The 16634-nt window shown below is 39.1% G+C and overlaps 1 protein-coding gene across 6 annotated transcripts in view; it reads right to left on the minus strand.

Annotated features, from left to right (window-relative positions):
* PRKN (parkin RBR E3 ubiquitin protein ligase) overlaps window positions 1-16634 on the minus strand; it is a 1248399-nt gene that overhangs the window by 173019 nt on the left and 1058746 nt on the right. For all 6 annotated transcript variants that reach the window (XM_077813311.1, XM_077813307.1, XM_077813309.1 and 3 more), the window contains one exon: window positions 13197-13346. In XM_077813311.1, the coding sequence (XP_077669437.1) occupies window positions 13197-13346 (150 nt within the window). The remainder of the gene's footprint in view (window positions 1-13196; window positions 13347-16634) is intronic.

The raw sequence follows: 16634 nt of genomic DNA on the forward strand, positions 1-16634 counted from the left end.
GCACTGATTTTACCATGTCTGTAACGATCTGCGTGGTGGTGTTCAGAGTCAACAAGTGATTTATGGGAGCTCTGTGTCCTGACAGGTGAGCTGTATTCTGTGGTAGAGTAGACAAAGGCCAGTGAAGAGATCCACAGAGTTTTTATATTGGGTCCCCAGATTGTTCTTGCCCATTTCTGGATGAGGCTTACATGGATCTGTATTTTGTCATGGACGTTTTTCAGGTGTTGGTGGTTTGTGAGTTTCAGTATAATATCACACCAAGATATTTTGGGGGTGGAATCTTATCTTATCTGCTGGCCACGAAAGTACATATGCAGTTCTACCTTAGCTTCTCAATTGTTTTGACTGAGTGTTGACACAAGAGTCTTGCTGGATTTGGATTTAGCCACTAATATAAGAAATATGCTTCCTTGGTTTTAAAGTTCTGGGTTAGGATTTCTTCTATGATAGGTAAATCCCATGTCGGTGTGGTCAGAGAAATGTCATCAGCATAGACAAATTTCTGTCATGATGTTTGGGGAAGATTGATGACAACCTTCTTGTGGTCTGCCTTATTGTGCGCCAAGGCATAATCAATGTCATTCACCAAAGTCTTGGATTGAACAGCAATGGAAATGGCTCCCATGCAAAAAGTACTCCTCCCAGAGTCACTTTAAGAGAACTGTACACCCAGTTCTACGAATTTGCCAATTGACTGTTGAAGGTGTGTCCCAATCTAAACGTGACTACCTAGCTCATATTATGATCAACATCATTGCACTGCAAGAAACCCATATCAAAGATGACACTCAAGAATCATGCTGCTGGATTGTCAGCTACAATCTGGAGGCTTCCTTCCATTACCCAAGATATTGACTTGCCATATACCTCTTCAAGCAGGGCATTGAGGATTATGACATGATCGAGTCCAGGAGCAATTCCGGAGCCTTTGCCAGCTCAATTATTTGCAAGATAACAGTAGTTAATGTGTATAAGTCTCCTAATACAAATTGGCCTTCTCCCTCCATACCCACATCTTATTTTCTGGCTAAGTACATCTGTGATTTCTTTAGTGACCATATGATTTCAGTCTATCGAAGCAATGATACTGCAGGGCAAGACACATGCAGAATGGTCATCAAACAAAGACATACCTTCTTTTCAATGCCAAAAAAAAAGGCACTTTTCATTCTGCCCACTGTATCAGAGACTACAATCCAGATCTCTGCTTCCTCACCAAAGACACAGTTCAGAATCCATCAGAACACATCCAGAACCATTTGTAGCCCAATAGGGCAAGCTTGTCTACTATATGTAATGTCTTGTCTTTATTATATTAAGCTGGTTTTCATTATATTCAGCTGTACCCCAAGAAACTTTCAGGCCTGTATCCTATAAATGTTAGCTTACGCATAAATTAGCATAAGTGTGGTTAAGTAGGCCGTAGTCTTTGGCACAGATAAATGGCCTATGGTTACCTTTAGATTTTTGGGAACTAAGAAGAGCTTGCTCAATGGTAGAGTTAGAAAGTACCAGTAAATGTTACTGCAAGAAACATGGACGAAATAATCGCAAATCTCCTTAAGCAAGGGGTAACAAGTATGATAATGAGTTAAGATGGAAGTTACACATATCAATATGTTACCCTGTAGGATAAGTACACTGCATTATTATGTGGGTGAAAAGCTAAATTTGGGCATGGAGGACTGAGCATGAGCAGATGATGCTCAGGCCTTATAACAGGGCAGCCACGATGTGGTCTGGGGTCAGTTTTTTTCTGGGCTTCTTCCATCACTATCTGCTTTCAACTACTTGATCCTTCAGCTAGTTGAAGAACTTGATCCATTGGCATGTCAGAGACAGGGCTGGCCCCTTTGTCTCTTACCACCAGGTCCTCAAGGAAGGGTGTGAGTATGCAATTCTAAAAGCTTATGCAAAGAATGCTACCACAGATAACTCTGATATTGTATTATCTCTGCCTTTTTATGTGGCTTGGGTCCTTTCTGGCTTTGTTCATTATTTTAATAAAGATCTCTAAGGCTTTAATTTGACCTCAGTGTGAGTGTCCCTGTCATCTACCCTGACAGTCCTCACAAGACATTGAACTCCATAGTATTAGCTCTGTGTTGCTTGATTCTGGGGTAAGAACCTTATCACAGTCAGATAAATTGGCCATCAATGCGAACATTATTAACCTTAAAATGGGTCAGGCAGCACAATCTTGCTAACTTTCTACACAGTCTCCTTCTTAGGGAATGCACAACATGCTTCAGGTGGCACGGGGCCAGGATTCATCACCGAATTTGGTCCACTGATTGGAGCCATTAGCTTCCCCCGCCTGTGCTGGGTACTGATAGAGTGCAACGTGAACACTCATCCATGCCCGCCACTGCACAGTCAGCCTCAATCAGTGATAATTCACATTGGGACTAACTCCCAGTAAATAGGTCATTGCCCAAACCATGAGTGAACTTTCAAAAGGCAAACAGGCCAGGATTCATTGCCACAATTCAGGCCACCATCAATGTGATTCCTCTGAAGCCCAAAAATTTCACTCGCTTCACCCAGCTCATTCAAATAACTGCACGAAAAAACATCTCCAGTGGCTATGAAAAAAGATAGGCTATTAAAGAACTACCAAATGTCTGGAGACCTGAACACTGAAATTCCTTATGAGAATCAGTGAATTTAGCATGCTATCGAAGATAGGGCAAGATGACTGAAGCTCTGGACTTTACTCACTCCAGCTGCAAAGTTTAGCTATTATTGCATCAGCATGGGGCTGAAAACCCAGTGAAAATTCAAAATCCTGATGTATTAGCTGATGCAATTACAAGAATGCTTCTTATGAACTCAAAAGCAGTAGAGGACAAATCTACTAAGCACAAAATGCATAGAGTTCGCCAACAAATAGTCGGTTCATTCCCCACATCGTTGCCCATCATGGCTGAAGAGGTAAACAAAGATCTCCCACTTGGGAAAGCTGCAGGACATGAAGGTGTCTTTTCCGGAATTTCTTAAAAACCTCAGAGCCAAGAGACAGAAATGGTAGGCAATGCTGTTCTCTGATATCCATTCCTCAGGGTTTGTCCAGAGGATCTGGTGAGAATCTACGGCCAGTGCTAAGACCGAGAACTCACCAGTAATCCACCACTGTATTGACCCATATCACTTCTCTGCATGATGTACAAGCTCAGGGAAAGAATATTACTGGCAAGGATTATGCAGGTTCTGGAAGCAATGTTATCAAATGAACAAGTGAGTTTCCAACCAAGCTGCAGCTGCACTGACCAACCACTAACCTTAATACCACACACTGAGGTGAGAATTCCAGTGAAAACTTAAGACTGGGGCAGCTTTCTTAGACTTATCTGCCACCTGTGACACTGTATGGAGGAATGGCCTTCTCCTGCAAACCAGCAAGATTATCCTATGCCATGCAATGATAAAGTTATTCCGAGAAGTTCTGACTAATTGTAGGTTTCACGTGTTCCTTGATGACCCGGTCACCAAGCCATGCACGCTCAATGATGGCCTGCCACAGGGATCAGTCCTAATATCACAATCCTGTTTAACATTCACAACAATGTAGAGAAACTGTTTAGGGGTTTCTCTGATCAACCAGTGGAAAATTGCCAGAATTCGACCAATGTTTTCAGTGTGTTACATGGGACTGTGCTTGCTTTTGTAAAGGTTACATTATGGCAGAGCTTCATATTATTTGCTTCTCTGAAACGAGTCTTCACAGACTCTACATTTATACAAACTGCTGTTGGGGGTTATCTGTCTATCTAGCTAACCCCCTAGTCTTCCTCTGGGAAGCAGTAATTCCCTCAGGTTCCACCTGCTACCCTCCTGGTCCGTCCGGGTACTGACTACTGGGAACTCAGGTAAGTACTTAACACATTCCTTATTAAGGGTGTGAGGCTATAGGCACCAGAGCTCTACTTCAAGGCGAGTCACGGTGGAGTAACCTGACCAGCAGATAGCTCCAAAGAACTGGTAACAGCACATAGTACATATAAACAAAGTAACCAATGAAACACGGAGTCTGAGCCCTGTTGGATTTACAACAGCTCTTGATTGGTTAGGTACACAGGAACCTGTCACATGAACCATAAACAAGATTCTGAGACCTGCATACCTCCATCCACGAGTCCCCTCTGTGCGCATACGGACCCACAAAGGTCACACAGCAGATGCCTTGATTGACAGTCCTAGGTGGCACTTACTCTGTCGGATACAACTGTTACTACTCTTTACATTTTAATTTGCAGAGTGGATTCAGGCCCTAATTCTCCACTCTGTCTCGTGCAGTCATTTACATGAGTATAAAGTAGATGTAGAACAATGCCAGATCAGAATTGCCATAAAAACTATAGAAAACAATGCTTACATTGGGACCTGTTATATGCATCTATTTATGGGAGCTGCTGCCTCTGAACCTTCTGATTATTTTTAAGTTCTTCTGAAACTGGCCCATTGGTTATTCCAAAAATTAAGCCCGAGATATAGGAGGACATCCTTTTAATTCTTGTGATTCAGAACTTTGAATTTACCGTGGCTAAACCACGATGTTAGGTCAATAGGCTCATTCTAATCTTAAATCTTATTCTAATCCTGCCTTTTTATTCCATCTTTTCTCATTGATTAAGCAGCTCCTGCATTTTACAATAATGCAATAATACAATAGTGTGACTCCAAAATCCCTGAGGATGCCTCCACATGAAAGGCTCTATATAAGCTTACTTTGATTTTATTTATTTATTTTGCATATATAAATAATCTTCTGCATTCAGCTTGTGTTTTGGATTCCTGGTCAAATGTGAAAAGTTTTTAGATTGCTCAAATAAGCCTGTTACATAATTAGGATCCTGTCTTTCATCTCCTCTAATCCCAGAAAACACATTCTTAGTTGATTGCATTATTGGGTCATCTCCTATGGCTCAGTGATGTACATCTTTATTCACAGCAAAATCTCACCACTTTATCGCCAGTTATGTTAATTTACAAATTCATTTTTATTTGCCTTATCTATTTTAAAAATGTAGTCAGTTTACAAGGACATATCATGAGTGGGGAGAGCCTCAGATGTTCCCTATGGTCTCAGAGGAGTCCTTTAGGACTGGAGTTTCTTTTTTTCCCTTTTTCGTATGATTTTAGAAATGGTAGGCTGGATCAGGATATGCATTCATCCGGCAGACAGGGCTTGGTTTCATGTACAAGAAGAATCCACTGGAGCTTCCTGCAATCAGATTTTACCTCCCTTTCTTTACACCCAACATCCTACTTGACTGGCCATACAGTGACACCTCTCTCCATCAGAGGTGGTCTGCAGTGTCTCCGCACCCACTCAGTGGAGTTTCTCTTGGTGAAAGAGGCCAAGCCTGCAATTGCATACAGCTTTATGTGCCACTTAAACCTGGACTTCAGACTTCATTAATGTTATGTAATATAATGGCTGAGCTATAGAAGACCTCTCTGACTGTCTCCATTCCTCCAGACATCACTCTGGATACCCTGCTCAACTAGCTTGGAGTAGACAGAATGAAGGGGATTGAGAGTTCTCTCTGCTCACTAGATCACAGTGTCTATGAGGCAAGTCACTTCTCCTTTCTAAGCCTCTTTTCCAAATCTGTAAAATAAATGCTTGAGATGATCTACTGGAAGCCACAAACATTGTCTATCATGTTCACTTTCACATTTCATCTACAGTAAATGTCATTTCCCCCATTTTACGGGTGGAGAAACTGAAGCAGGCAGGTTGAGCACCCAGAACTCCTAATTAAGCCAGTGGCAAATCAGGGTGTTGAGCACCTCCAAAAATCAGATCTTAAATGACTTTTCAGGGGAGCACTGTGGTCTAATGGCCTAGGTAAAGGACTGAGATTCAGGAAACAGCCCTAAAACCAAAATTAAAAGGTGATTTAAATCAGAACCCCATTTTATTTCAACTTTCAACTTAAAAATGGATCAACATAAGTGGTGCCAGTTTTGGCCCATTTGTGTTTCATACAGAAATGGATAAAATGGCTCTATTTTTCTTTTGCAAAAGCAAACGGCGTGGATTCAGAAACGGATCCAGTTTTATTCCCTCCCACCCCGGCACCTCCACATGCACAAACACAGTACTGGATAGCAGGTTCCAGTTTTGATTTATCACTTCTAGCAATAATTAGACTTAATCATGGTTTCTCCTAACACAATTTTCCTGACCAGTGTGAATATAGTGTTATGTCAGAACTTTGTTGTAAAAGTACAGGTTGGTAGCCTGTACGCATCTGGCTGGTACAATTATCAGGCAACTCTCATCTGTGCTCCCCGCTCACTTCCCCCCAAAAGCCTTCCCACAGTGTTTAGGGAAACTATACGAGGCTAGCACAGTTTTAGCCATAGTACAAATAGGGTCACAGAGACACTCATTTGTTTTCTACTGCCATTCTATCAGATAGTTCTCTGTGCAGCTGAGAGGAAAAAGAAAAAACAGGTATTCTTAGACATACTGAACTGAGTATAAGTAATTGATTTGTTCTCCTTATATAAACTATTTGTTTTGCTTTTTCTAGCACTAAGAACTAATATCGTCCCCATTGTTAATGGAAACCTTCTCCAGAATGCTTTATCCAGTCACTGCTGACATCTGAATTTCATATCTGTCACAAGATCAATGAATCTCAATACTGCAAGGCATAGCCACTGGAAATGATGTTCTTTGTCAGTGGTACGGCATGTTAATTTCAGTGTGTTGTTATAGGATAAGGGCGTTATTTCAACTCATCAGTATTCCACCACATGTTAAAGACTCCTATGTTTTACAGATCATTACAAACCATGTTAGACATTACCAGAAGAAAAAAGAGAATTTCAGTCATTCTATGAAAGCTTGTCATATTTTAGCAATGAAACAACTTGCTTAGCTACTGAAGCATAATGTGTCAACAAGATGGAATTCCACTTTCTAGAGGCTAGAGTACCCACTCAATAGAAGAAAGCAATACATGATTACTGCCTAGAGCTTGTGGCATAATGCTAGCAACTCAGCATTTAGCAATAATGGAAAATGTCTGTCTCATTTTCATTGCCCTTGAAAAAAGTCACAATATGATGTCCTGAAACACTTCTGCTGTGAGTCAGCTCCTTAATCTCAACAATATCCTCAAACATTACCTTGTCCATGATAATGTATTTATGGCAGACCTTCTTAAAAGCACAAATGTAATAAAATGTAGGAAAAGAACAGAAATATGAACTATAATAATGAAGAGTGGCCCTTCAATTTTATAGTGGATATTGGCTGTCTTCCTGATTTCCACTTTAAAGCTTCACAAATGATGTATAAGGCTTGAGGTATTTTTCCTGTTTTATAATTTTCACAAACCCAATGCTTCTCTCTCTGAGATCATATCTAGGGTACCAGGCTCTACTATCACTTTTTTCCTCATCTTAAAACTGAGGCAAAGTTTCAGATTGTTGCACACACACAGTTCTTTGTTACTCATTATCTTTCACTCATCTGACTACAGAGCTTAGTAGTTTTGGGGAAAAAATCCATTTTATGTGGCTTGCAAGTATTTTTCTGAAATACCAATACTAGGTTTGACTGTCTTTATATTTTTAAATATCTTTAAAACTGTCTAATTTTACATGTCCACTGATGAAGTATAAAGGCACATGTGATTTAACTGAACAGCTCCCTGTTTGCAAATAAAGTCTTCTTCCTTAGGCAGATTTTTAAATCATTCTTGACAAGGTACTGAATATGAAACATTGTCCTAAAATCAAATGGCTTAAGGATGGTAGGTTCCCCACAAATAAGGAGCATGCCGACCAGTGAAATGCACTGCATTTGTGCTGAATTTTGTCAAAGAGAATACTTATAAGTGACAGCTATATGAACTCAAAGCTGTTTTCTACTACCTGCATTTGTATTTTGTTTTGTACGTTGCATTTTGACGCTATTATACTTAACATTAGAGCTGGTTGAAAATTTTCCAGTGGAACAGTTTTCTAACAGAAAATGGGGGGAATGTGTTGACTCAGTCAAAACTTTCAAAATAAACCAGGCAGGCAGGAAGGCAGACTGACCGGTGGCCCACCAGCTAGCCAGCAGGGAGGCAAGTTGCCTGGCTCCCAGACTCCCCAGCTGCCTCCCTTGCAGGCTGCCAGGCTTCCTGGGCTCTGAGAGTCCCCAGAGAATACACTGCAGATGATATACAGACTATTTTGATTGCTTTTGGTGTATGCTTCCTTAACTATGGAAAAATAATCAAAAAGGAAATAAACAGAATAAAAAACTGATACATGCAGTACATAGCCTTAGCTATTTTGGCTTATGGAAAAGGAATACTAATAATAAGACATTGTGCTTGAATATAATTTATTTTTAGAGAATACCTGCAGTCTTAAAACTTCACCTGCCTTGCAGGAAGGGAATGCATTTTTTTTTAATTTTTTTTTTTTTGGAAGAACTCGGTTATTCAGTGGGACTTTCTTTACAGAACATGAAATCTGCTGAAAAACAGAGGGAATTTTAAGAGTCAATTTTTGTATTGTTGTTTCAAGTGTACAATATTTCTCATGTCACTTAACATGTCACAGTAAGGTTGAGATTCTCACTTGTGGATTCTGTAATTAGCTGAGGGGGGCAGGAGGAAGGGCTACAAAGATACACATTATGATTCCATGATCCTGTAGCCATTTATACAGCCAGCCCAGTCCCCATCTTAGATTAGAGCAGCTTTAGGGCTGGCTGGCTCTGGCCACAAGTAGAAAGGTCTGCTACCAAGGATCACTGGAGCACAGTAGTACTCTGGCTACGTACGCTTGCTCTTAGCCATGCCACCAATATGCACACTACACCAAAGGTGGAGATGGAGAGAGAATGGCTTAAATTATAGCTATGCTGGCTCTACATGATCCAAGGATTTCCCCTCCATTTTAAGGGAATCCCTGTCTGGCTGGATCTGCTGGCTTTACAAACCTTTTTTGCTGCTGGAGTGATACAAAGGGACCATTTCTTATGAGAAAATCTGAACCTGAAAAGTCTCTTCTACTTCTCACTATAATAAATTAAGATGAGTGGTATGAATTCTTCAGGTGTGTGAACTGTGTGTGTATACTAAAGCATCCATTTTAATAAGCCAGTAATATACTCTTCCTTTGAGCTCAGTTCTAACCTCAGCAGGTTCTCAGTTTTTAATGCCAAGCTTTTCTTTGATATATAGGAAGTAATATCCTAGGATGGTACAAAACAAGACAAAGATGTTTTATTTATAGAGCTTTCACGGGCCTTGATTACCACGGCTTTTCCTGTACCCAGGCCAGTTGGTACAATCTGTAGTGTCTTTCATATTTTGTTGCTGTTTTCTTGTATTAAATATGTCAACATTTTACATCTGAGCAGCAAAAGTAGAGAGATAGGTCTGTTGAATAACAATGAAAGCAAAACAGTGCATAATGCTAATACCTTGGGAAATTAATTAATATTTTATGAGTAATAAAAAGCGTGAAGGATTAGCCAAGATTGAAGGTCAATCAGTGGCACCACTACATACGGAGCACTGTTCATAACTGAGGAAAAGATTTCTCCATAATGCTCCTCCAGTCAAAAACAAACAGCTCCAGATTCACAGTGCTCCTCTTATTTACTCTAAAAGGATCAAAGCCTGATTGCAATGGACACTGTACGGAAGCATATAAAAAGACAGTTAATACTTTCTCTCTTAAAATGCACAAACAGCCAACCATTTGTCTTATGGCCCTCTTTTGAACTTGTAAATTGTTGTATATACGGTATACTACTATCTGCAAAGATACTTGTGCCAAACTTTTGTCCCTTTTTTTTACATGGTGGTAAAGAAAACTTCTTATCTGTGGTCCTGATTCTGAAATCAGGTAACTTATATACATGTAGACTACACCCTGAGGTCCCGAGGTCATGGCATAGAATGCATCACATGACTCCTGCCATGGGGGTTCTGCAGAAAAAAATCTTCTCTAAGGACTTTATTTTTCTGCAGAGTCAGAGAGAGACTCAGAGCCACCAATTTCTCCCCTGTTCTCTCACGCTTGGGTGTGGATTTTGGGGGAGTGTCCAGAATGTGGTACATTAGACCTTGCTAATATCCAAACTTTGCTTCAGTGAAGTGTGTCCTCTTCTCTTAACCCAAAACAACTGGTCAGATAAAATTCAAGTCTCATAATCTGGTCAGTAGCTACTAAAGAAGAGAGTCCTTAAAAGAAAACATAACAGCTTGCTAAACAGGTCAATATGTACAACCTTTAAATTAAGTACATTTTATTTACAGAGCAACTACAGATTCAAAATGTTGAAGAATCAAGCTACAGAATGCAGTTTGATTTTTATCACTTTAAGGTACAGAGTAGAGCAAAAATTATTGGTGATTGTATCAGGGCTGTCAAGCGATTAAAAAAATTAATCACGATTAATCACACCGTTAAGTAATAATAAAATATGTATTTAAATATTTTTGGATGTTTTCTACATTTTCAAATATACTGATTTCAATTACAACACAGAATACAAAATGTACAGTGCTATCTTTATGCTTATTTTTAATTACAAATATTTGCACTGTAAAAAAAACAAAAGAAATAGTATATTTCTATTCACCTAATACAAGTACTGTAGTGCAATCTCTTTATCATGAAAGTTGAACTCACAAAATGTAGAATTATGTACAAAAACTAACTGCATTCAAAAATAAAACAATGTAAAACTTTAGTGCCTACAAGACCACCCAGTCCTACTTCAGCCAATCGCTCAGACAAACAAGTCTAGTTACATTTGCAGGAGATAATGCTTCCTGCTTTTTGTTTACAATGTCACCTGAAAGTGAGAACAGGCATTCACATGGCACAGTTGTAACTGGCATCACAAGATATTTACATGCCAGATGCACTAAAGATTCATATGTCCCTTCATGCTTCAACCACCATTCCAGAGAACGTGTGTCCATGCTGATGACGGGTTCTGCTCAATACCGATCCAAAGCAGAGCAGACCGATGCATGTTCATTTTCATTATCTGAGTCAAAAGCCACCAGCAGAAGGTTGATTTTCTTTATTCGTGGTTCAGGTTCTGTAGTTTCCGCATTGGAGTGTTGCTCTTTTAAGACTTCTGAAAGCATGCTCCACACCTCGTCCCTCTCAAATTTTGGAAGGCACTTCAGATTCTTAAATCTTGAGTCGAGTGCTGTAGCTATTTTTAGAAATCTCACATTGATACCTTTTTTGCATTTTGTCAAATCTGCTGTGAAACTGTTCTTAAAACGAACATGTGCTGGGTCATCATCTGAGACTGCTATAACATGAGATATATGGCAGAATGCGGGTAAAACAGAACAGGAGACATACAATTCTCCCCGAAGGAGTTCAGTTACAAATTTAATTAATGCACTATTTTTTTTAATGAACATCATCAACATGGAAGCATATCCTCCGGAATGGTGGCTGAAGGGGCATACGAACGTTTAGCATATCTTTCATGTAAATACCTTGTCACATCAGCTACAAAAGTGCCATGCAAACGCCTGTTCTCACTTTCAGATGACATTGTAAATAAGAAGCAGGCAGCAAGTATCTCCGTAAACATAAACAAACTTGTTTGTCTTAGTGATTGGTTGAACAAGAAATACGACTGAGTGGACTGTAGGCTCTAATGCTTTACATTGTTTTGTTTTTGAGTGCAGTTATGTAACAAAAAATCTACATTTATAAGTTGCACTTTCTTGATAAAGAGATTGCACTACACTACTTGTATGAGGTGAAATGAAAAATACTATTTCTTTTGTTTATCATTTTTACAGTGCAAATATTTATAATCAGAAATATTGAGTACTGTACACTTTGTATTCCGTGCTGTAATAGAAATCAATATATTTGAAAATGTAGAAAAATATCCAAAAATATTTAATAAATTTCAATTGGTATTCTATTGTTTAACAGTGCAATTAATCACAATTTTTTTAATTGCAGTTAATTTTTTCGAGTTAATCATGCGAGTTAACTGCGATTAATCATCAGCCCTACATTTTTTCTTTTTTAACCAATCCTGAAATTTAATCTGAGGTATTTCTTTTTGTTTAGTCGTTCTTGTTTCTCATTTCTTTTCCACCGCCACCCTTTATTTTGTAGCCCTGTGCCAGTTCAGAGAGCTGGGGAACTTAATGTTTTACATGCACCACTGCATGGACAGATAGGAAGTTGTACCAAGGTCGAGAGATGCTAACCTACTCATAGAAGAAAAGTTACAGTAACTTCCTAGTTCAGCAAACAATTATTCCTCTGTGATATCAGTTTGGGCAACATCAAAACCACAATAAAAAAGTACATTTTCCACCACAAAAAGACAACAGCAACAGCACGCTGATATTTTATAAATATATATATTTTCTCTCCTTCCGCCACCTGCATGAATTTAGGAATAATATCAGGCACAAGAGGACTCCCCTAGTACCAGCATCAGTTAGTCACTTCAACCTATCATTTAGTAGAGCCTTGTGTATAGAACTTTTTCCCCTCCAGCCCTTGTCTTTTAAGATACAGTGGTAATTTTATTCAAGAAAATGACTGATTGATTCACCTGGTCTGACCTCTTAGCACAACATATTTTTAAATGCTGCTTATTTTGTTTTCCTAAAAATACCATTCATTCTGCACATCCTTAGTTAAAAATGGGTTTAATGAGATAATAAAGCACAGAGTTTTCTGCATTAATCTTCATTATGTTTCTTAAAATACTCACACAATGTCACTGAGGTATCATTGACTGGTCATTCTCTCTCCCTTCATCCCCCTCTCTAATTAAGAAGGGTGGTACTAATACAACAATAAATGGTTTGCACTAGATCTTATTCAATTTTGCTGAGTGCTGGGAGAAAAAAGTCAAAGCTCCTGGCTTGTAATTTGCACAGTTCAACTGCTCACTGTAACTACTTAGATCAGCAACTTCTCAAACCAATTAAAGCAAAGGATTCTGGGATGGACATACTCTACATGACAAAGTAGTGATTTCTAGGCTCTGGCACGGTATTAAAATTGTTTATTGAAAGCTACTGAATCTCACTGTGGTATGAATGGTAATTCAGAGTCATCAATGTGAAAAGAAAATACGTTGTTTTTTTAAGCTTCTTGTTAGATCCTGCAATCTCAATTGATTCCCAGTGAGCTATAAGGAAAGTGCAGAGTCTTACCCCACAGCCCAGTCCATTGCTTGGCTCACATATGATTTTTCTCACTTCTGGTTCAGGAAGCAGGCCAGCACCACATCCGGGAGTAGGACACAGCACTCCGCCCATCTGCAGCACACACTCTTCTGCACCGTAGCGCTGGTAGCGGTCGTACTGCAAGGAAAAATACATGTACTGTAGTTCAAAGAGCCTGGGGAGAAGGGGGGAAATCCCAAACTGTCTCGCTCTGGTTTATCTTGCTCAATTAAATCAGCAGTTATGATGTTTCTTTTACACAGTAAAATCAGGTTATTTGTCAGATGTTTGGGGACATCAAAGTACTGCCACATTGTTTCAGGACACAGGGTAAATGCCACAATGCTTCATTCCACATTAGATACAAATTGGGGGGAGGAAATCAAAGAGCTGTAGTCAGAAATTAACAGTATAATGAGTCAGAGCCAAAAGTATCCCACAATTACACAAGACAACTTTCTTTTGAAAAACATATTCCAGATAGACAAACTGAGCCACAAAATCTTTCTGTGGGTAACTATTTTAATTTCATGTGTAGGTGTTTCTATTTCTCATAGTAGTGTCAGTGTTTCACAGACTTTCATTAAGTAGCCTCACAACACCATGGAGGGAAGAATCTCCATTTTACAGATGGAGTCACCAGAAAGTTAAGTGACCTATCCAAGTTTACACAGGAATTCTGTGTCAGAGTCAGAAATAAAACCCAAATCCTATGAGTCCTAGCCCAGTGCCTTAGCCATGACACCACTCTGTTATGTGTCTAAGAAAGAAGTATAAATTGGACCATCTCTGTCACTTTTAATCAGTACCTTACTTCAGGACTGCTTGCAGAGTATGCGTGGCAGAAACTGATCCTAAGTAAAGAAATATAAGGATCTCTCTGGTTTATCACTGGGGTTAATCACAGCCTGCGAACTGGTTTTTAAACATGACTGTCTTTGTCTACAGTAGGTGCTAAGGAGAATTGACCAAAACATGCAGAGAACATTTTCATCCAAATTTTGAATCTTTGGAAAATTTAGACAAACTCAACAAGTTTTAAAATATTTTAATCAGCATGTTAGTTAACACATTTAAAAACCACCATTCATTTCAGAGTGTAGACAGACCTTAAGACAGTTAGATGGAACCCAGGTGTTAAATACAGCCTGTGGGCTAGATCAGTCCAGCCCAATATATATTTATGTGGCCATTAGCCCTCTTGACATATTCAGATTGCACAGAATTTCAGCTTTCATTTTTTAAAAAGTAAAATTCTAGCCCTTGTGGTTGTGAAGAAAACCTTAAAAATGTTACATGAGGGTAAACCAATTCTGTGTTTGCTTCTTAAGTCTGCAGAGAACCTGAAACAATAAAGGAGACAGGTTTGAACTCTAGCCACATCACTTGAGTGTGTCAAGTAAATGACACTTTAATGTCATCATTGCACTGTCAATCACTGTAGAAGGTGAAATGGGGTATTGAAAAAAGGTCCAGAGAGAGGTGGGAATTGAGAATTTGCAACTGCAGGGAAGGAAATGCAGGGCGAAGAGCAGAGAGGAAAGACAGGGAAGAAGGACAGAAACAGAAAGGAAGATGGAGAAGAAGGAAGAGAAACAACGGATAGAAATAACAGTGGTCCAAATGGTGGGCATATTTTCCCACTGAGTGACAGTGAGTCAATTAAGTATGTAACAAATAATAATAACTAGAAGTTTGGTTATTATGTAAAGGCCCGTTTCTACCCTTGAACTATAGTACACTTCTCCGTGATGTCAGTGGGCCTTCTGCTGAAGATGGAGTGTACACAGTCCCAAATTAAGGCCTCAGGCCATAGACCACAATGATAAGTGGAGTTTGGCTCTCTCTGCTGAATGAGTTTGGCACTCTGGTCTAGATGGAATCTAACATGGTGTAACATGCATACTGCAGGTGCAAGAAGAAGTTTAAATTACACCAACTCACACTTCTGATCTGTACATTTGGTTTTTAGTCACTGGTGTAGCTGCTGCAAAAGTATAAACTCCTACTGTAGTCATGCTTTATGCCACTGCAGTAACTGGTCTAGCTCACCCTGGTTTCAAATTGGGATAAGCTAAACGGATACAAATCAGCTTGCACTAGGTTAAATCATGTCTAAAATATGGTTTTGCACTGATTCAGCTCTACCAGCAGTTGGTAAAACTCCAGTGTAGAGCAGGTCTCAGTGAATCTGGCCCATTGCACAATGAATAAATCAAAGAGAAAAAACTAAAAGGCAAGAGGGAAATGAGTTGGATGAATTTTCTCAGAAGATGGGGAAATGAGCTGAAGGAGTGCAAATACCACAAAACACAGTGTAAAATTACAGCTTTAATGAAAAGATTTAGTACTTCTTAAAATTCTACCTAATATATAACTCATGACAATTTTGGATTACCAAAAACACAACCGCACCAAAACTATGGAAAAATGAAGCAATGAATCCAACCCCCCACACAGGGAGGATGCAAATGAGCTCTTTAAACACAGGAGCTCCTATGCACATTTTGCAGGTACAATTTAGGAAGCCCCTCATCATTTTGCAGGAGTTACATGCTACAAGTAACACATTCTTTTTCGCTGTATTTTTTAAAACAAGTATGAGAGTTTTGAAAGCCACAGTCAAATTACATAATATCCACGTTAAAAATAATAATCTTATATCCTGTTTTATAAAATCTTTTCCAAACAGTTGGGAAAAATCTATAAAAAAATCCATCTCTCTTTATATTGAACAAAGCAAAATACAAAAGCTAATTGGAGAAATACCCTTTTAAAGAAGAATCATTCAGTGTATGAGAGGCATGAGCAAATCAGTTGGAAATTGGGGATTAATATCTTATATGCCTTCTTGTTAGAAAGGAATTTGAAGACATCAGCATTTAGAGAGGCATATATGACACGTGTCTGCAAGGTCCCCTTGAACGTGGGGGCTCAACGAGTCAAATGGTGTTTAACATTATTATGCATGAACCCATTTATCCCAGGGTAATGGGATAAATATTTAATGTTGGAATCTATCAATTTTCAACCAAGTTTGTGATTCTTGCAGTAAATATGTTGAGTGCTCTGAGTCATTCTGCTGGCCTTGAACGGAAGTGCTGGTAATCACAGCTGCAAAGCTCTCTGAGGACCTCATTTTTCGTAAAAGCACAGAGTGGACCTGAAGGTGAGGAGGGAGATTGTCTTACCCTGTCTTAAAAGGTAACATTCAATTGTGCTGAATGTTTGATTGTTAGTAGCTTCCTATTATAGACAAAAACACCAGCAATACTACAGTTGAGGGTCTGTCAGCATTTCCATTATAAATCCTCAGCTGAAAAGAGAAAATGATCTCCAGTCTCAAACTTGACATAAAAGAAGGCAGCAAGATTTCCCCCACTGTAATAAAAAAATTTTCATGACAAAAATCAATTCTGTCTTCAT

The sequence above is a fragment of the Eretmochelys imbricata genome, chromosome 3, assembly GCF_965152235.1.
Source record: "Eretmochelys imbricata isolate rEreImb1 chromosome 3, rEreImb1.hap1, whole genome shotgun sequence".
Classification (NCBI taxonomy): domain Eukaryota; kingdom Metazoa; phylum Chordata; order Testudines; family Cheloniidae; genus Eretmochelys; species Eretmochelys imbricata.